Source organism: Zonotrichia leucophrys, chromosome 5 (assembly GCF_028769735.1).
Source record: "Zonotrichia leucophrys gambelii isolate GWCS_2022_RI chromosome 5, RI_Zleu_2.0, whole genome shotgun sequence".
Lineage (NCBI taxonomy): Eukaryota > Metazoa > Chordata > Aves > Passeriformes > Passerellidae > Zonotrichia > Zonotrichia leucophrys.
The window spans coordinates 43,819,090-43,839,836 of record NC_088175.1 but is presented as its reverse complement, the minus strand read 5'-3'; the positions used below and the strand labels follow the sequence as shown (position 1 = coordinate 43,839,836).

Sequence of the window (20,747 nt, the reverse complement as noted above, 5' to 3'; positions counted from 1 at the left end):
AAATAATCTCAAAGCTGGATCTTTCTTGGTCAGTTATCCCTTCTAGATATAGATTGAAACTGACTAAAAAAAAGAAAAAATTGTTATTAATCTTAATGTTTTACCGCTCAAAATCTCACACTGTGAGCTTAATATGCGTCCCAACTTTTCAGATAACGTCAATGCATATAACTTAGCATGCACTACCAAAGGGGGTTTGTACAGAAACTGGCACATTTTATAGTAGTGGAGAAGTTTAGCCTAAAGTTCACCTCTTCAAGAAGCCACCTATTGAACCACCAGGCAACCAAAGATGAAGAGATGAAAACTTCATCATTATGACAGAGGAAAGCAACAAAAGCAAAAATGCAGCAGGAAAATCCTACACAATACAGGAAGGCTGAATGAACAAGGCTTTCCACCACCAGTTCTAATTTCCTACCAGTAATTATGTTATGATGATAGCTCTATTTGTTAATGTGATAAATTATTTTATCACAGAAAGCATTGCAGCTGGACACTAAAAGAAACAAGGAAATCTTAGGAATATCAGTATCAGGTATCAGTATTCAACTATCTTCAAGATTGCACTTAACCATAAAGGGAGTTACAGATGGTTCAGCCTTAAGGATTTATTCTCCTTCTTCCGCCTAGCCTAGCTGGAGCCACAGGCACACACTTAAAGCTTAAAAAGACCAGCAGTACTCATGCACTAGGCCTGTCTTGCATCTTCTGTTTTAGAAACTGAGAAACAGAATTAGAAAGGAAAGTTTTAAATCCATGATCAGTCAAACAAGAAGTACCACACAAAACACGGAAAACGTTATTTTACTTGTTTGTTCTTAGATCTAAATGATGAATTGTAAACCACCATCCTTTTAAACATCTCTTGTGGCTGCAAAAGAAAGAAAATTGCCAAACCAGGTGTTAACTTTTTGCTGTAAATAATTATTACCTACTCATAAATTATCTTACTGCTTATTTTGCTCTCCTAGGGACTGAATCACACTTGGACTTGTTAGTGCTTGTTCCCTGTATAATTTCAAATTGAGAGAACACACAGAGTGAAACAGTACTGAATGCAAAGTGGAAAGAATTCTAGAAAAACTACATAAATAATGCACATTTCCATACCACAAGATTTCTTAAAAATATCTTCCATGACTGCTTTTACAACTCATTTCTACAAAACAGTGCTTGGGTCTCTCATCAATTATATATAAGAAAATTGAAAAAAACCCCAACCGTAAATATGGACAAAATAGTAGACAATAATTTCAAAAATATTGAGAAGTCACAGTAAAAATATGTTTATGCATTTAAGGTTTGCTTTCTTAGGATAAGGTTTGCTTACCAAGGATTTCCTATATTGAGGAGGTGAATTCTATAATTAAATGGATCTTATTTTCTTCTGTTTGGCTTCAAGGTCTGAAATTCCATATTAATTTTGTTTTTCTGTCACTTCCACTATTCTAAAAAAATGGTATGCAGTAGTTTGGAATCACTTAAAATACAGAATATCCTCTTAGTCTACAAAAACTTTCAAAAATGGAATGGGCTAAGTCCCAATAAAATACTACTGACAGTTCCCCAGCCTCCACTCAAAACCTTGCAGCAAATCAGGTGACATATCTGAGTTTTCTGAAACAAGAAAAACTTTCTACAGACCAAACCCTGGCACCTACCTTTGCAAACTCGATTTGCTTTGAAACCAATTACTACGTATCAGTTTTACTAATGTTCCTCTCAGTGTCCTACACTCCTACCATTACTACAGAGTTAATAAAATGTAATTTATGCTTAATTAATACAATTTTATCTTGAAGGACTTAGGGCAAGTTTGGAAAGAATTTCTACAAACTTCTTTAAAATCTCTCTTAAAAAAAAAATCACTTTCAACACAGATTGTTTCGGTATGGCTATAACCAACACTAACTGAAATTTCCAATCCTCCCCAACTTGCCACAGGGTATCAAAGCACCTGTCTCGACTTCAGTCCTGCAGAACCAGGCTTCAAATCTTGCAAATTGGAGGAAAGCTTAAATTTTGGTTTTTTTTCCTTTCAGAAATTCTTCCTCCAGCTGCAAACAAGTAAGGGAGGAAAAATCTTTTATAGCAGCAAGTGCAACAGAGCCTTGTAACTCACAGAACAGGATGTTTTTGATAGATGGGAGAGCAGAGACTTATATTCCTCGTGGTTTTGCATCTATGACAATCTCACCATTAAATCATAACAATCCCCTCCTGTTCTCTGAGCCAAAATTTAATTAGCTTTGCTGTGGGTGTATTCCAGCTCACTCTAGTACAGCTCACCCTGATTTTTACTCAGAGCAGCCCTCAGTGTTCAAGGCCACACTTAAGGCTTAAACATCTCCCATCATTTCCCTATTTATAAGTGAAAACAATTGCATATCCATCAACTGTTGAAAGACCCTGTAATTCTGACCTGAATTTAATTAATAAGATTACTTAAGTCACAACAGAGACTATCTGGCCCAACTACCTTCGAGGTAACAAGAGAATTTTACCCATTCTTGCATCCCTATTTTAGTCTTAAATACAGACTTTTTCATCTTTACTAGTTAATAGCTTGAATATAGGCCAACTGGATTAGTTTCTTGAATCAAATAAATCCATCAACCTCATTTTCTTGAGCTTGTGACTCAGGAAAGTGAAATTCAGGTAAAAACCAGGCAGAAAAAGTGGTGTGCATTGTGTCAAATTAAGACAAAAGCTGGAGTTCCACAAGGTGTGCAAAATCTAGGAAGACAAGAAACCAGAGAGCAAATGGTGTGGTGTTGTTGTCATCTTATTGCAGAGGTCCCATACTGTTGTCTCCTTATCACAAAAGTTTCATATCTTCTGGGTGCTTCTCACAAGCAGCTCCTCAGAGCACTGACTCTTTGTCCTTCACAAAGCAGCCACTGACCCCCAGCTCCCCTCTCACCCCCCCACTCTTTTATAGCATCTTCTTCTCACTGCTTACAGCTGTGGCCTGGTAAAGCCAGGCCTGTTCCTAATCTTTGCTAATTGGCCCAGCTGCAACTCCTTAGGGGTAAGATTACTTTCTACACTATTTTCTTATATTCTATCCCCTACATGTTGTCTTTGGTGATACTGTCCTCCACTAGGAGAAGTGGGACTGGTCCTGTATGTGAACAGTGAACTTCAACACACAGGCCCAAACCCACACATAGCAACCAATCAAACCCCACTCCCCTTTTGCATGAAATCTAATTATGATTCTTACACACTTCTGGAGACAGGCAGGCACTGTCTTGTTTCATTTGTCATACAGTGGCCTTTTCTTTTTTTAATAGGAGTAATCTTCCTCTTCAGTATCCATGCTGGTTTTATTTCACATCCCACTTAGGACTTCCTTGCAGTGAGGATGAATAAATACCCTTTACTGCAGTAAGTCATCAATGCAAGTAAGAGGTATAAAATCCACCAAACCAATTTATAGACTGATCTTTCTCTCAAAGTCCCACCAGAATATTGCTCCCACGGAAATTTTGATCTTCCAACTAATATAAGGCAGTTTGGGAAGGAAGATGATTGAATCTAAAAGATTTTAGCAGACTTGTGATTTGGAAAATGTGCATGCATGCATAACAAATCATAAGACATTTCCCATGGAGGTGGATCTTGTTGCCAGTTTCTCAAACTAATTGTATATAGTCAGTAAAAAAAAGGGCCTTTTAAAATTTGTACCAAGACTGTTGGATCACACATAAAGGTATTATCCATTTTGCAAACTAGTTCACATATATACACTTTTTCAAAAGCTAGATGATATTAACTGCAGATTATGACTTTGTTAATTCCTCTCCTAAGGCATTTCATATTGCTTAGAGATGTTAAATTACTGAACACAATCAAAATGAGAGCTCCAACTGAAGGAAACATCTCCACTGGAGGGATCTGAATTTATTTTTAGCTCATGTGTCTGCCTTCTCTTAAGCAACTTATTAAAACTGCTTCCAATTACCATTCAATTCATTTATAATGTAGAAGCTTCAAGATGACTCTGGCTGTGCGAAAAGTGGTTACTAAGTATCACTTAAATTTCTTCAAAGTGTAACAGGGGAAAATAAGGAAACAAGACTATCTAAATTATTAAAGCAAAAAATGACAAAGAAATCCATCATGTTTTAATGAAACACAGCTAGGAATATTGTGCACATAACTTACTGCCAGAAATAGCTTTTAATTAAATATAACACAAATTTGATGGGTTTTCTGTCACTTACTGTCTTACAAATACATATATACATGTATCCACACACATGCATGCAAAAAACACAGAACTCTGACACAAAAAGCCTAAGTCATAATGACCCTCAAGAATAAACACTACCAACTAGTTCACCAGCTATTTTAGGTGAATTTCAAGGACTGTCAGCTGGGAGTTATCACCTGTCTGAGCAATATTTCTCCTTTTTTTTTTTCTCAGTAAGCCTTACTCACTTCCTTTATAAACTACAATTCCTAAGGATGCTTCATGGTTGGTCCTAAAATGTTTAGCCTCTGACTTTCCCCTTCACTTGCATTTGAAACAGAAATGGAAAAGAAATAAGAAAAAGAAGCTGATAACAACTGAATTTTGCAGTAACTCTGCATGACTACTATATTAGAGTCTAATATAATGACACACTTTTTTCCCCCCTGGAAATGAAAAGATACATTTAAATTCTATATTTTTATATTTATGTATAGGATAAAGATATATGCCTTGATATAATTTAAGTATGTTCATGACTATTTACAAAGGAAAAAGGCAATTGACTTAATTTTTATTTAATTTCTGATGAATTCAGAATTTATAAAAATAAATCCTAGCATCTAAATAAATGAGAAGTAATATGTACAAATTCTAGGGCTTTACACTGCTCTGGAATTATGCACCTCTGTACAAAAATTGTCACTAAACGTGGCTTTTCCACCTTGGAAAAAAATGGAAAACTACTGTTTAGTACTTACCATTAGTGACTGCTTGAAAATATATAGGAATTTTAGTTAGGAATGAGGAAATGAGACAAATCAAATCTTTGTCTCATAAGGAAATGAGACACAGATTGATTCTTTGAGGACATCTCAAAGAACAATATCAAAACCAAACCCTCACAGAACTGGAGCACTCAGAAAAAGGATATTAAAAGGCTTACCAGGGCCTCTGATTTGATTGTTGGCCTGACCACGAAGTTTGGGTCAGGATGCAGCATAACTGGTTTAGAGACTATTGGTACCCCTGGATGACGCTGGGTAGGTGGACTTGGAGCAAGTTGCTATGGAGTTAATTTAAGAAAATTACAGTTTACAACCTAATTTGTGCAAATCCATCATTTCACCAAGACTCCTCAATTCAAATGGTTTATCATAATGAATTTAAGGACACTAATCCAAAACAGAGCTGACAGAATTATTTTAACTAAGGCTCACAAAGTCAACAAACCAAAACACAATTTCTCTTATATCCAAGTAGTAGCTTTTCACCTAAATTCTGGCTTCACCAGAAAGATTTTTCCATAATCTCAGCACTGCTTTTGGCATTTTTCCCATAAAAGCAACAAACTGAATGAGAAGTTAGAGAGAAAAACCCCCAAACTGCTAAAGTTGAGTGTAAGAACACAGTGAACCAAACAAAAAGATTTTAACTAATCCATTGCTAAATAACTCTTTTAAGATGAAATTCAGCAGGGCTGCAGCAAACAGCTTTCCATAAGGAATTTCAAGCTAAATTGTCTTGATTTAACAGCAAGGGTTTGTTTGGTCAATTCCCTGCCCTTGACTCCACAAAGTAGAGATACCCAGAAACCTCATCGTTCAGCATGGCCTAGTCCAATCCTACACTTTTCACTCAGCCCAAACTCCCACTGACAGCAAGCACAGTTTTATTCAAGAAAAGAGTTCAAAACTGAGTCCCGTGGGTTCAGTTTCTGACTTAGCCCCAGCAACTCTTGGGACACTTTTCTCAATGTTTCTCATAGGAAATGTGATGTATTCCAGAGATCATTCTTATGGTACAAGCTGTAACCTCTGAAATTATTTATCTGCTTCCAGCAAATGGGTTAAGCCACTTTTTGGATTTGGTTTTTTGTTCGTTATTTTTTGTGCGTGTGTGCATGTTTTTCCCCTGTGGGCTTGTTTCCCCCATTCTTTCCTTTCTTAAACAACTTTTAAAAAAATTTGAATCAGATATTTTAAAGTCCCTGTGGCTATCAGTCAACTAATGTTCCACACTGCAAAATATATTAAACATTCTGAACTCAGAAGAATCAGAATCAACAGATTCACAGATACCAACTTGTTAAGCTGCACTGGAACTGGATGATTTCTCCTGGAGTTGCATAATTTAGCAAAAGATTTTTCTAGAGGGCAGAATGGATGTCTGATCATTCTGTTCAAGCAAAGTCAGTGCAAAGAGATAACAAATGGTGGCTCTAAGATGAAACTTGCATCTTAGCACCCATTATATTTAAAAGGTAGTTTGAACCTAGCAATTTTTGCCTTGATGGAAGAACAAAGCATATGTGCTGTGACATACAGACATTCACAGCATGCAAATATTGACTTCATTTTGCTAAACTGTTGAAATACAAAATCCTTGGACCATTAGAAGTCACTCCAATCACTTGTACTTTCAGCACAGCAACATATCCACACAGATGATTCCCTGTGCTGAATTTTAAATAAATTATCCCTGCAGAGCGAAACCTTTGGCAGTTCCTTGTCATCAGCACTACATGGGAAGTTCATGAAACCACAGCCATGATAAACAGCTCGTGACATACCAGCGGGTTGCTTGACACAGGGGACGCTTTGCCAACGTGGGAGGTGTTTCTTGCAACCTAAACAGCAACACACTTAGTACTGGGTTCATATAAAGTGTAAAGCTAATAATAATTTTTTTCAGAAACAGATAATTTATACTAGATATTTTAACAGCTAGTTCTCAAGAATGTCTCTGACAGGATTTTATTCCTTTTGTCAGGTCTTGTTCAAGCTGAATTGGAAATTAAATTATCTGAGTTGAAACCAAAAATGGAGCAATATAGAGAATATGTACCAGCTTGAGTAATATTAGAGAAATGAACTTATGGGACAACTACAGTTGTCTTGTTTTTTGGCTTTAGCAGGCATAAACACCAGATCTTTAATCCACAGCCACACAAATATATTGCTTTTGCTTATCTTTGGGGTTAAAAACTGACTTTGTAAAAGGTAGCAAGAATAAATTGTCAAGCTTTAGATTTTTCTTCAATTTCTGAAATGACATCAGATATATTGAATCATCTATTTATAAACAAAGCAGCTTTGGCTCAATTAATTTTACTAAGAGCCTAGTTATTTCCTCATATACAGTAATTATATTCAGTGAAAACTGACATCAATTTCAAAGACTAGGTTATTTGTTGTTACCCAACATTTTTCTTAATTATTAATTTATTTTCTCTAACACAGCTAGCAGTGACAAACTGCCACAAGTGGATATTAGATTACATTGATTTGGGGTCAGATAAGTACAGCAGTTCCTATATTACTCCTGTCTGAATAGTCTCTGTTCTCTTTAAAAGAGTGTATTTCTTGTCTCAACATAAGTATTTTGTACACTTGTGTCGTTTCTCGTCATTTTCATTTTGCAAATAACTTGGGAAATCTGCTATCCATAAGAACATATGATATTTCCATTTCAGTAGATCTAGCACATTCTTGGCACTTCAAATGTATGAACCAAATAGATCAAACACTATCAGAGGTCCACAGAAGTTTGCAAGAGATTCATGGGTCAAATCAGGGCAATTATTCACAGAAAGAATCTACCAGTTTCTACCAAAAAGGGATAAATGTGCATATCTTTCCCCACCCAAGGAGAATCATGCAAACAAAAAGCCTATTTAGTAAACATGCAAAACCCCCAAAACCCCACAGTGCAGTCAGTCAACCCATGCAGAAAACTGTATAGGAAAGAAGTGACCATATGGGATCCTCTTCTGCTGCTTGAAACAAGTAAGCAGCTTTTGCCAAAAGAACAATTACATGATTCTCACTACAGTGCTTAGCAAAGGGAATTATGACGAATCAGCTGCCATTTCTTTCCTAAAGTGAGATTTGGCACACAATTTCTTTTATTTGATCCTCTTTTGAACTCAGATTGCAATAAGGAGAAAGTCAATGTTTTCTCAAAGTCCAGAAAGTCAAACCAGGGTACCAGCTCTTGCTTTTTTGTTTCACAGTTTTGGCCTTTTAAAAGTTTGGCTTTCTGACTTTAGGCCAATTTTCTTTGTCCACTCTTCTCACCTAAAAAAGCAATTTGATGACACATTTAAAGAACTTCTACAAGTAATTTCCACTACAGGGATACTTTTCTCAAACTTAACAATGAATTAAATCTGCTGCCTGCAATAGCTTTTTAAAGTTTTTAATCACTGAAGTCTAAACAATTTTTTTTTTTAAACTGATACATTCTACTTAGTACATCTGCAGGGTTACAAGGTATGCAAGCAGGAGAGCAAACTCCTCCTGATTTACATTTAAAAAATATTGAAATGAATCTACCTCTAGACTGCATTCACTAGTGATAAAAATGAAGAAACCACCCAATTCTCTCCTTTGACATTGCAAAGGGCAGAAGGGTATGTCGAGCGGACAAAGAGGGTGATGGATCAGGGCAGGGAGGCACTCAGGGGAATGATAAAGGCGCATGCATCCAAACAGATCCCGAGGTCACCTGGGATGCTGGTGTTACCAACAGGGCTGGGCCTCGTGGGGCATTTGAGGCAGGAGGTGGATGAGCTGGCAGTGCTGGGGTTACAGTGGGCGGCGGTGGCGGAGGTGGTGGCGGCGCACGCTGTTTGGGTTTGTCAACTTCGTCTAAGTTGATGTCATCGAGGTCCGTGGTGTGCAGCTGCAGGCCCCCGGCGAAGCGCCGCATCGAGGCAGCCGGGGGAGAGGGACGGCCGCTCGCCAGCTACAGGTGACAGAACAGAAACCTGCCTGAAAACTTCCAAAGGATGGGCAACCCTAGGACGCCGCTCAGGCCAACCGCTCCTCCACAGGAGAGCTTTGCTTCTCCCACACAGAATATACACCAACGTTTTCTCTGAAAGCCTTTCGAAAAGTACTCCTTGGGATTCCCGTTTAAAAAGAAAAAATACCAGGAGTGGTGTGACAGCAACTGTTGGGGTAAGGGGGTTGACAAAAGAAACCCCACAAAACCCCAACAACATAGTTTTCAGAAGGCAAAATCACAGGACAAAGCAAGACAACACAATTTTTGCCTCTCTGGCTCTTATGAGGAGAAAGCAAGAATTGCTCCTCACGAAGGTGATTATTTGAAGGAAAATAATCAAACACAGGCCTTGAGATTCTATGTTGTTAAAAAAGGGAAAGGGGTTAAAGTTGTGTAAACATAACCACACATTAGTACAAGAAAGGAAACTAAGCTTAAGCAGCTATCAAAACAAAAATTTAGTGTGCTATTAAATTCAGAACCTCAAGGGGCTTGATATCTTATAATCTACGTTAATCCACAAGGGGCTTGTGATTTTATAATTCATGTTAATACAACCAGATCTATTGGGGTACTAAAGAACTTCAGAATGCAATGAGCAACTCGTCCAAAAAAATAAGGATGTGTGCGAGGAAGGCATCTACATATGCTGTTAGAGTTGCTAACATTTCTTTTGTTGGTGATCCAACTGGAGTATTTGAGAAAATTCAGTCATCGTGCTATTTTGTAGACTCAGCTAAGGAAACCTTACATAGATAAGCTGTCTGACAGACACATTCATCTTGCTCTAGTATAGCAACATGTCCCTCAGTGGGTGACACTTTTCACATTCTTCTTATCTAACATGCTCACCTCCTTGTGCTGAAAAATTGCTATCTCTTTGGCAGAGGAGATCTTGAATGCTCTTGCTCCCAAGAAACAGTTTCAACCTGTAGCACCTGATTATCTTTCAGCTGCATTTACCCCTAAGGAGCACTCAGGTTTTGTGTTTTATGTGTTTTAACTGCTTGGGCAGATTTGTAGAAAAATCACAGTAGAGCAGTCATATACAACATAATGGAAAAAATGATGGAACAAACACAACAGAGTGCTGGTCTTAAATCCAGGTTGAGCTCTGAAAATACAATGCTGTTTGTAATCTGTTGTGTTCCTTCTTACTTTACAAAGGAGGACAAAGTTCTAGCAGAACACAGGCTGCCAAGTTTGGATAGTGAGAGAAAACCTCTGCATAATCATTCCACTAAAGACCTCTACTGAAAAACCACATGGATCTGAGCCTAGGGCCATGAGGAACAAAAGATCAGCTGCTTTTTTCAGAGCTGCTCCAGGCTGACCTGAAGGAAAATCATGCGAGAGCATTCCCCAAGGCCCCTTTTGTGGTTGCAGTTTCTCGGGGATCCCATGAGAGCTCAGTAGATTGCAGTGTTCCTCTTGGAAGTGGCTTTCCTTGGAAGACAGCCAGAGCAACAGGATGGTGGGAAAGCCTCACCCCATGTCTAGAACCATCAGGCTCTAAGGAACAATCCCTTTCTGCAGCTCCCCTGATTAAAGGGGACTATTTAAAGTACAAGCCCAAACCCTATTCCTTGTGAGTTTTCTATCTTTCTGTAATTTTCTTATCCTTTTCCTTTATTTCACACAATACAAGGAAGCTTCCAAGAGTTCTTTATCAATGATGTTCTTATAGTCACATGATGCTAATAAATATAGATGGATCTAGCTTTTGTTACTGGCAGCATGTCCCATCTAGTCCAAATATTTCATGAGACAAAACTTATTGGAAGAGCTCACACTGCAACAAAAACTGTTAATTTAGTCATGATAATAGAGTTAAAGAGGACAAAATACAATCAGCTCATTCCAATAATGTTTAAATTTTCATAAAATATAGGAAAAGAAATGCTATAGATTGTAAGTATCAATTACTGACTTTCCCCCCCTCCCCTTCGAAAGTACTGAGGGGGAAAGAAAAACAGATTTTTTTCACTGGTAAAACCTGCTGCTTTTAGGAGACAACTTCCAGTTATTTAGAGATCATGCGATATATGGAAAAGCTATAATTTTACCTCAGGAGACTCATTCTCCACAGAGGAGATCTGTTCTAACCGTGTTTGACAAAGTCTTTCCACCCAGTGCTGAACCTTTTCTGATTCTTCCAGGTCTTCTCGCTCTGTCTCAGATACCTTGACATTGGTACATTAGAAAAGGTTACAGGTATGGTCACAAGACAACTATGTTTCAAAAGTATGAAATTTCTCCTAAAAGACTTTAAAAAAAAATAACAATACTTTTAAGAAGGATTTCCTATTTTGCTGTTTTCCAGTAAATTCATCACTACACATAGACACAATTGCAGAAGTATCCTCATTTGGACAAAAGCTGACTAGAAATAAGAAAATGCAGCAACAGTAAGACAGTTTTTAAAATTTCACTGTCTTTGAAATAAGTAAACAAGTGTCCTGCTAAAATAATTCCATTAAAAATCCATTTAATTTTCTTTCAATATAGCTTTGCACTTGATAGGTGACAACATACCTCTTGCACAAGACGATTTATTTTCAATTGTTTTTCTCTTTCCAGCATTCCTTCCTTCTCTTTGGCAAGTTTTTGCTCAAACTCCATTTCCTTTTTGTTCTTCTTCTGTTCACAAAAGCTATCACTTTTTGACTTCTTTCGTTCTTTCCCTTTCTGGGAAGGTTTTGTAAGAAAAACTTTTACATCAGCTAAAACCACCAGAAACTTCAATCTTGGTACATGAGTGTCTGCCTTGAAAACTTAATTACAGTCTATGCAAGTAAGGGGATGGTTCTTTAAAAGAAAATCCAAAGTTCCTTTACCCAGCAATTTTCAAGAAATGCAAAATTTTTGGAGGGCTTGTGCCCCCGAACTGAAGCTGGATGAGATCAGAGAATTCAACGTTATTGTTCCTCTAAAAAGTTACAACTTTGGGGCACACAGGCCCACTACAAAACTTTGAATATTCAAAGAGTTTTGGTTGTGTCTTAAATTGCCATCTCTCTGTTTTGGCATTTATATATAAATATATGAATGATTGCTTTCAGGTGACAGATGCTCATGTATAGGTAGATGTGCATAGTCCATGCATACAACTTCATGCACATGCCCTAAAATCAGAATTGCATCCCCTAATAAAACTGAAATAAGGAATTGTAAAGGAAAGGGTTACATCAGTGCAGAAACTGAGTTGCTTCCAAGAAGGAACACTGCATCACAAAGACCATGTAGCTCCTACAAGCACTGGATAAAATCTACTCAGATGAGTTAAATAATACAGCACAAAGTGACTCTAAAATTTTAGATGTAGGACACAAACAAAGGGAAGAGCCACATAGTCTTTTGGAAGCCTCTGTTCCTGTTGTCTTCAAAACACACACTGCTCCTTATTTCTTCTTTTGTTATGTCACATTTCTGCTGCTCTTTCACATTTGTACAGGTAGGACATAGTTCATTTTGGAAATGCCATGTTCTCATTCTATTTATGAAAACTAAAACAGAGGAGCAGGTGGCCACTTGTAGACAATTACTGCCACAGACACAAAGGCTGTGCTTCAGGTTTGATTTTGTTCTTCTCATCATCATCAGCTATTGACTTTTCTTGCTTTGAATTCCTAAAACCACCACAAACTGCTTCACATTAAATAGCATTATTTGTCTTCCTTTCACCTTTTGCACGTTAATATTGATAACAGAGCCTTAGAGAACAGACATTTTCCCTGGCAGCTACAGAAGCCAAATCCCCCAGTCAAGTCATTAACTGGAACTTTGTACTGCTGACTTCAGTGGGATGTGGTCTATTGCTTCATGGTTATGTGGTGGTGGTGTTTTACGGAGGGGTACAGGGGAAAAGGAACCCCAAAAACATTGGAAATAAAGCTTAACTAAAAAAACCCTAGCTTTTCACACTAATGTTCTAACATAAACCTAATTCTGTGGTCTATTTTGTTCAGGGTTAATTAGTTTTCGCCTTAACAACAATTGCCAACATCATCCTCTTAAAAATTCAAACATACATCTAGCAGACAGTGCCAAATGTAACATCAGGCAGGTCAACTTGTTAGGTATCAACATTTGAAGAACTACTGAATTCAAAGGCCCACTAAGCAGTACACAAGCCAAAGTCTTCTAGAACATGAACATATATCTGAGTGTCTTAGCTGCAGTCACAGCATTCAGATGCAAGAGGATGATTCATCCTTTCCTACAATTTTCCCCATGGATTCAGTTTACTTCCTATTATAGACATTTTTAGTACAGAGTAAAATACTGTTTTTAAAACAAACAAAAAAATCATTAGCAATAGGGAATAGGATAGAAATTCACCACTGCCAAAAGCAAATGTTTGAAAATGAAATTTTTTCAAGCTTCCAGTGCACAGAGTGTGGTGAAGTTCAACAGGAATTATGTTAAGATCACTAGTATATAAAGAGGTAGTTAGGCATTCTCCTAAACTATAGTTTTCAGCAGCAACCCCAAATATTACCCTCTTTGTGTGAAGAGTTTCCCCAGCATGTGTTTATAATTTTCAGATAAAAATCCCAACTGCCCTGGTTTTCACACAGGTTACAGATCCATGATGATTTACAGTCACTAGCAGTACAAAATGCTATTGGAATACACCATCTTCTCCTGATCTCATTTAAGGGGAACAGGTATATCCTGGGCACACAGAAGGTCAAATTAAAAGTCGTAAACAGTGACACAAATACTTCACCCGTCAGAAGCAATCCCGACCTCCTCTGAAACCCTGAGTTCTTGCCAGATACGCACACAAAATCTTCATGGCACTTTTACCACTGTTAATTAGCAAAAAACCACCACTAAAGCACATAACTCAACCGCAATCCCCTAACATATGTCTAATATACATTGCAAGAAATAAAGAAAAGGAAGCAACAGCAAGTACAAAATATTACTTGAAACTCTCATAAATTGAAATTGCAATACTTCAGCAGCATTCCATACAGAAATATTCTATTAGTCTAAAGACTGTTAACTGTTTTTTTGCTCGTATCTGCATGCCTAAAAGCCTTTCGCCTTCAGCACTCCTCCCACAGGGAGATTTGCAAAGGTATAAGTGGATAATTTTTGTCTCTACTGTTTTTATATACACATGATTGAGGACTTTTGGAGAACATGAAGACATGCATTGCCTACCCTAATAAACATCTGCAAAGTATTGTTATACAATTCCCTCTGCACATGGCAGAGCCCAGAGCCTGAAGCACTCAAAAGGACAAAGTCCTAGACACACGCATCCCAAAGGCATCTTAATTTGTGCACACATTAAAAGAAGGAGCATTTGACTATAAAGAATGCTTACCAATAGCAGAGAAGAAGAAAAATGAGGAATTCCAATCCAAACACACACAGCAAACAAATTGACATTTTAAATGCTGTACCTTACGGATTGTGGGAAATTTCCCTTCATACCGATAAAACCATCCAAAAGCTACAAAAGGTAAAGGAAAAGTTGTTTTTTGAAGAAAAGCCAAGGACAGGCTCATAATCAGACCAATCCATGCTGATATGTGTAACTGCTTAAAATTTATTTGGAGGCACAACACCAGAGGTTTGATATTACATAACAAGTTCTTAGCTAAGTTCTTGATAAATGGTTCTAGAACATTTAGTCATAGGCTTCCCTTATTTTAGTGATACACATTTTATGCCAAATAAAGAAAATGCAACAAGTATTCTTTACACAGAACCACACATGCCATGTGCATTGCTAGGATTTTTGTGGTCACACTCCTACTTTACAGTAGTTTTAGCAAGCCTTATGAAAGTTAACCAGGTATTCAAACTCATTCAAGCTTGTGGCAGAACACGGCTTTTGAGGAGATATGAAAAGCTCCATTTCCCAGGACAAAATATTTCAAGCCCCAAGTGCATAAATATTCTAAAATATATTGCTAAGTAAAAACATACAAAAGAATATGTTACCATAACTTTTATATAAGAAATACTGCTAATTCAGAGCACTCAGTATAATCCCTGTTTCTGTAGGGTTGTTAGATCTCATATCAAGGTATCTTTAGATGCAATGACAGCAGCAGTGTCAAAATCTTTCATCATTTACTAAAGGACCACACATATTGCCCTAGGAAAACTAAATGGTCAGCTGAATGTCAAGACTGACTGTCAGGAGGTGAGACACAGGAAGAATCTGAATCAGGATAGGAAGTCAGGGCTGAGCGGCAAACCTGTTTGTCCTGCTTCATGTTCACTTCATCCATGTCATCTGTTTCAAGTTGGTCATGTGCAACTCCCTTTAAATCTTCTAGAGAAACAAAGGAGGAAAGGGGTGAGGAGATAGAAGTGACAGTAGCTGGGGGTTCCCATGAAATGAAAAAGAGATCAGTAATGTGTGACTAGAAATTTCTGTGAAACAAAAATCCTAGTAAGTGATGGGATGTTTTTCTACAGAATTGTAAAAAAAAAAAAAAAAAAAGGCTCTACTTAAAATAATCTCCAACCTCTTCTAGTCCTGAAGAGCTGATAGGATCTGCATGTGGACAACCGGTCTACTATGTGGTGAAGGGAGGCCTGAAGAGTTTAGTGGCTTTTCCTGTAACAGAACCATCAGCACAACTCCCCAAAGCCACACACAAAATAATATAATAAAATAATATCAGATAAGGAATTGGCCCAGGTCTCCTATAAATTATGCAACTATTTATTGTTGCAACAATAAATATGCAACAATTTCTTTCTACAATACAATTTTAGTACACTCTCCACATACAATTTTCAGCTTCCAATTTAGCTTCTTAACTGCCAGCTAAGCTCCAACTCTCTGAATTCCCTTTGGACAAGTAAATCAGAAAGCCAGCAGCATCCTGGGCTGCATCAAGAGCAGCAGGGCAAGGGAGGGAGGTCTGCCCCTCTACTCTGCTTCCATGAGACCCCTTCCTGGAGTGTTGTATCCTGTTCTGGAGCTCCCAGTATAAGATGGAATGCCTGGACCTGTCGGAATGGGTCCAGCAGATCCAGCAGATGGCCATGAAGATGATCAGAGGGCTGGAGCCCCTCTGCTATGACAAAAGGCTGAGGGAGCTAGGGCTGTTCAGCTTGGAGAAGAGAAGGATGTTGGGAGACCTCAGGTGAGCCTTTTGGTACCTAAAAGGGGCCACCACAAAATGAAAAGGAACTTTTTAAAAGGGCAAGTAGTGACAGGACAAGGGAGAATGGCTTTAAACTAAAAGAGGACAGATTTAGAATAGATGCTAGGAAGAAATTCTTCACTGTGAGGCACTGGAACAGGTTCCCCTGGATAGGTGGTGGATGCCCCATCCCTGGCAGTGCTCAAGGCCAGGTTAGACAGGGCTCTGAGCAACCTGGTCTAGTGGAAATTGTCCCCACCCATGTCAGGGGGTTGGAACTAAGTGATCTTTAATATCCCAAGCCAAACTGTGAAAAGGCTGACAGAAATAACATGCAAAACAATGCACCAAATCCCCAAGGTTGATGCTTCCGACCGTTTCTTAGTAAGCCTTATTCTTACTTTTCCTGCTGCTGATTGTTAAAAACCATGACTATGTGAATGGATGTAGATTTTGCAAGATAAATAATTCTTATTTAACAGGTATCTAATTGATTTATCATATGCTTCCAGTCTCCCAAAAATAATCAAGTCATAGCAACTTTAACTTAACCAAAAAAACTAGCAGTATATTTAATAGAGCTCAGTGATGTGTCTTAGACAAATACAAGGAGGAAATTTGACATCAATTACTTACTTTTGTGTTTGGAACGAGGGGGAGAGTGCACTTCTGCAGTTACAGTTTTTAGAGACTTGGGTGGTTCTTTAGGACCCCAGTCTTCTTCCCACTCCTTTTTAAATTTCTCTTCCTCTGCTGTTATCCTAGAGGAAACAAATGCAGTTAAACATTCTGAGTACAAAATGAACAACATCAGTATAAATTCATTACCACTATAATTTTTCCGCATATTTGTTTTTTCTCTTGAATATAAAGCAGAATAAGCTGCTCCTTCCTCATAACTGAATTAATCAATCTGTTTAATTTACTAAACTACTAAGACAATTTGTAAAGTACAATGCAAGAGATATTCTTATTTAATATTTAGACTTTTAGGGCCTGTTATATAACACCTGCACAGATAATAAACCATGAGTGACACACTATAGTACTATCACCTTAAATGAAGTAAAAAAAAAACCTCTCATTTAGCAATTTTTTCATTTTTAGGACTGGAATTACTTACTAGAAAAACTGAAACACTGAATAACAGAATATCTACCATACATGTAAATCAGATGTCACAATGACAAATTATACCTAAAAAAATATGTGACTCCTCTCTCTTTAAAACTATTCTGATGATGGCTTCCTAAACACAGAGTTCTAGGTTGCCATAAAAAGTGACTCTTCCCCACAAGAAATAAATACTGTTGGAACAGAAGCCATATTAAATTCTGTATTTTAGGAAAAAACGGGAAAAAAAAATCAAAAAAGGAGAGGAGAGGTGTACGGATAGAGGAAGAAGTACGGAAGAGGTAGAAAGGTACGGATGGAGAATGGGGGATGCTGCAGGGAGTGTCACAATTCAGGACAAGAGCATGCAAGAGAAGTAAATTACCTAGCATTGCACTTTGATCAGAGAAAAAAGATGTTTCAAGCAAAAACTCAGCAAGTACCAAGTATGTCACAGCAGAAGTGCTGAATACTCTGACAACATGTAGCTTCATATATGTTGCCTTAAATGATCCAAGATCTATTCTTGATTACAGCTTGCCTTGAACTAATAATGTGGTGCCAAAATTTACCAGGTCTTAGATACATATGAATCTATATTTGGATTATCTTTTGCATCTCTAAATTAGCTAAAGTAAGTTGAAAAAATATTCACATGGTGTCAAAACACTCCTAAATACGTAGCTGAGCTCACTATTTAAATGTAGAGGCATTGTCAGGGAACAATGGACAGAATGTTTTTAAATGTAATTTTAGTTTTTAAAAGTCCGTGCTACAATGTAACTTGCAGTACATGGAGTTAGGGATCTCTGCCATTTAGGCACATATGAAATTTTTTTCAAATGTAAGATCCCAAAAAAGGGCACAGTGACTATACAGGGAACTCCTGCAGAAAGGATTCTTAAAAGAAGGCAAGGCATGATACTCAGAAAGAATTAATACAGAAAAACATTGCATTTTAGCCTGCCACAACTGCTTGTTAAATCTCAGCTTTAGATTTCATCTAGGTTCCTGTGCTACCATTCTCCCTCTTCCTCACCCAGGAGACTGACACCAACTTAACAGTTTGGATTGTGATATGGAAAAGCTTAAAAATGGCTGAGCAACACTTAAAAATTATACAGGCAACTATAAAGCTGTGCTAGACTTTACACTGAGCAGCCCTCAGGGCAAGAAAGCCCTCCCTGAGTGAGTAAAGACGCTCTTAGTCCAGAACAACACAGCAGACATCCAACATTCATTATAACAGACAGGCAATCTAGATTTGGAGAACAGAAACATCCTTCACCTGTAATGGCCTGCTTCTATAGCAGCTTTTGGCTATTGCAGGAATTTCTATATAGGCCACAAATAAAGAACAGGATGTTATCAACTGCCTGGGATCAGAAAAGCGAAATGCACAAGAATTCATCCATGTGCTGCTGTAGAGCCCCCAGCAGGACTGCCAGAAGATTTTTCTCTTGTGATAGCTGGGGAATATATTTCTTTATGCACTTTACAAATTCAGAATTCCCTGTTCTTTTTCTATCACTAAATTTCAGCTAATACAGATACATGAAAAGAGACTTAAATGAATTAAATTAATTAAAAACCCTTAATAACATCAAAGGGGCAAAGCCAAAGACTTGGGGTCAATCTTGGCCCTAGAAGGCTGAATCAAAATAGGTATTATTCTGCAATTTGCATTTTCATGCAATTTCCCAGTATCATTTAGAAGGAAAGTTAATTACTCTGATAACAACTGGTTAACTTCAAACTTGCAAATGTAAAAGTGCTTCAGTCAAAAATATAGTACTGATCTGTTTCTTAGCAGAACTGCATTTTTTCTCTTAGAATTAATGTAGTGTTTCAGTGACAACAAAGTAAACAAGTTCTGAGGCACAGAATTTCCTTAGTCTTAAGTTTCTCTATATATTAATAATACTTTCAAAATAAGTTCTCGACTTCAACTTCACACTGAAGTTATTATTGCCTCATGTTTATTTATAATCCTCATGTTTACAGGTGCTGATTTTCAGTTCCATTTCCTATTCTTTAACTGTGGTGTACTTACTGATATGCACTGGATCCTACATTTAGCTAAATGGAAATACTACACAATTTTATTTGAAAGCATCATGCAGAATGTTTTCAGCCAGATCTAATCTAATACACAAGGAACCCTCTTCCAGGTGGCACATTGCCTGTGTAAGGCTTTTACTCACTGCTCTATTTCTCTGCGATATCTCTCCTCTTCCTCTGCAGCCTTCTGGGAAATCTCCAGCTTTCTTCTATAATGAGTGGAATTAGGACAACATGATAAAAATAGTAGTTTCTGAGTAAGAACCTGAACAAAGTGTGTCAGCATATAGTTAAAAGTTAAATACAGTAAATACATTTGTACTGGGGGAAAACACTCAGTTTTAAAAGTCATCTTTGACACCAAAGGTTCAGTACGGTTTCCTAGGAACCCCAAGGACATTCCTGACCACATGGATAATAAGGGCATATACTCTACTTAATTCTATGAGTCACTACCTTCTTCTGAGAAAAGACTATAGTGTGTTTTTGTATGAGTTTAAAACTTCTAACTATCTTGCTAAAAATAAAGCATGAGTGAATAGCATCAGGAAAATAATGAATACCACACATTGGGGTATGAGAGTCAGGGAGCAGCATGCTCTTCTACTCAAGATGGCTTTAAATGCCATCAGCTTTGAAAGCCCAGAATATTAAGAGCATCACAGGACAAACATTTTATGAACAGAGACTCTGCAAAAGCAAAACAAATGTTAATCTAAGTTGAGAATCTTCTCACTTTGGTGAGAAATACCACAGAAATAATTATGTGCTCCTGTCTTCCATGCCCTCTCCAAAGCCAAGCTAAATTTTTCAGGCTGTCCTAGAGTGAGTTCTCACAATCTCTCTTTCTCTTGCTGCTCTTTGATGATTTTGTTGGTCTCCAGCGCAAGCCGCTTCTGATGCATTAACTCCTGGCGCTCCAGCTCACGGAGACGTGCTTCTCTTTGCCTTTCTTCTTCAGTCATGAACAGCTCCTTGCCCTGCAATCAAAAACACCACTCGCATCACCTGTGAAAATAACTCATTAATGCAGTTCTTCTAGGAGATGATTCAAACCCATTTACATAGTAGCACATCTGTGGATGCTGACAGTCTGGTCAGATAAACTTTCCCAGACATTATTCTAGGGGAGCTTGAGAAAGTTTATCTGACTTTCTCTCTGACCAGACTGTCAGAGAGAAAATCCACAGCACATCTGCCATTTCCTCACATTGCTCTTCCTGAGGAACGCACCCTGGAAGATCCTCAAAGACCTGACTGGTTACTCCAAGGGGCTATTCTAGTTTCAGCGTCTCAATTATTATGCACAAAACACTTCAGACAAGGTTTGCAACTACTGAAGCCAGCAACAACACCATAGGGGTCATGCCAAATTTATGCTCAGTGTCACTCAGAAAAAAAATATTCACATTATACTTTCTTGAAACTTCACTGGGCAATGAAATGCCAGAAAACAG

The 20,747-nt window shown here is 37.8% G+C and overlaps 1 protein-coding gene across 3 annotated transcripts in view; it reads right to left on the bottom strand.

The window, feature by feature from the left end:
• USH1C (USH1 protein network component harmonin) overlaps positions 1-20,747 on the bottom strand; it is a 47,490-nt gene that overhangs the window by 8,603 nt on the left and 18,140 nt on the right. For 2 of the 3 annotated variants that reach the window (XM_064714944.1, XM_064714945.1), the window contains 9 exons: positions 20,128-20,270; positions 19,434-19,499; positions 16,753-16,877; positions 15,217-15,293; positions 11,528-11,680; positions 11,059-11,175; positions 8,711-8,950; positions 6,774-6,830; positions 5,148-5,267 (listed from right to left, as the gene is read on the bottom strand). In XM_064714944.1, the coding sequence (XP_064571014.1) occupies positions 5,148-5,267; positions 6,774-6,830; positions 8,711-8,950; positions 11,059-11,175; positions 11,528-11,680; positions 15,217-15,293; positions 16,753-16,877; positions 19,434-19,499; positions 20,128-20,270 (1,098 nt within the window). The remainder of the gene's footprint in view (positions 1-5,147; positions 5,268-6,773; positions 6,831-8,710; positions 8,951-11,058; positions 11,176-11,527; positions 11,681-15,216; positions 15,294-16,752; positions 16,878-19,433; positions 19,500-20,127; positions 20,271-20,747) is intronic. The other variant, XM_064714946.1, reaches the window with a different exon arrangement.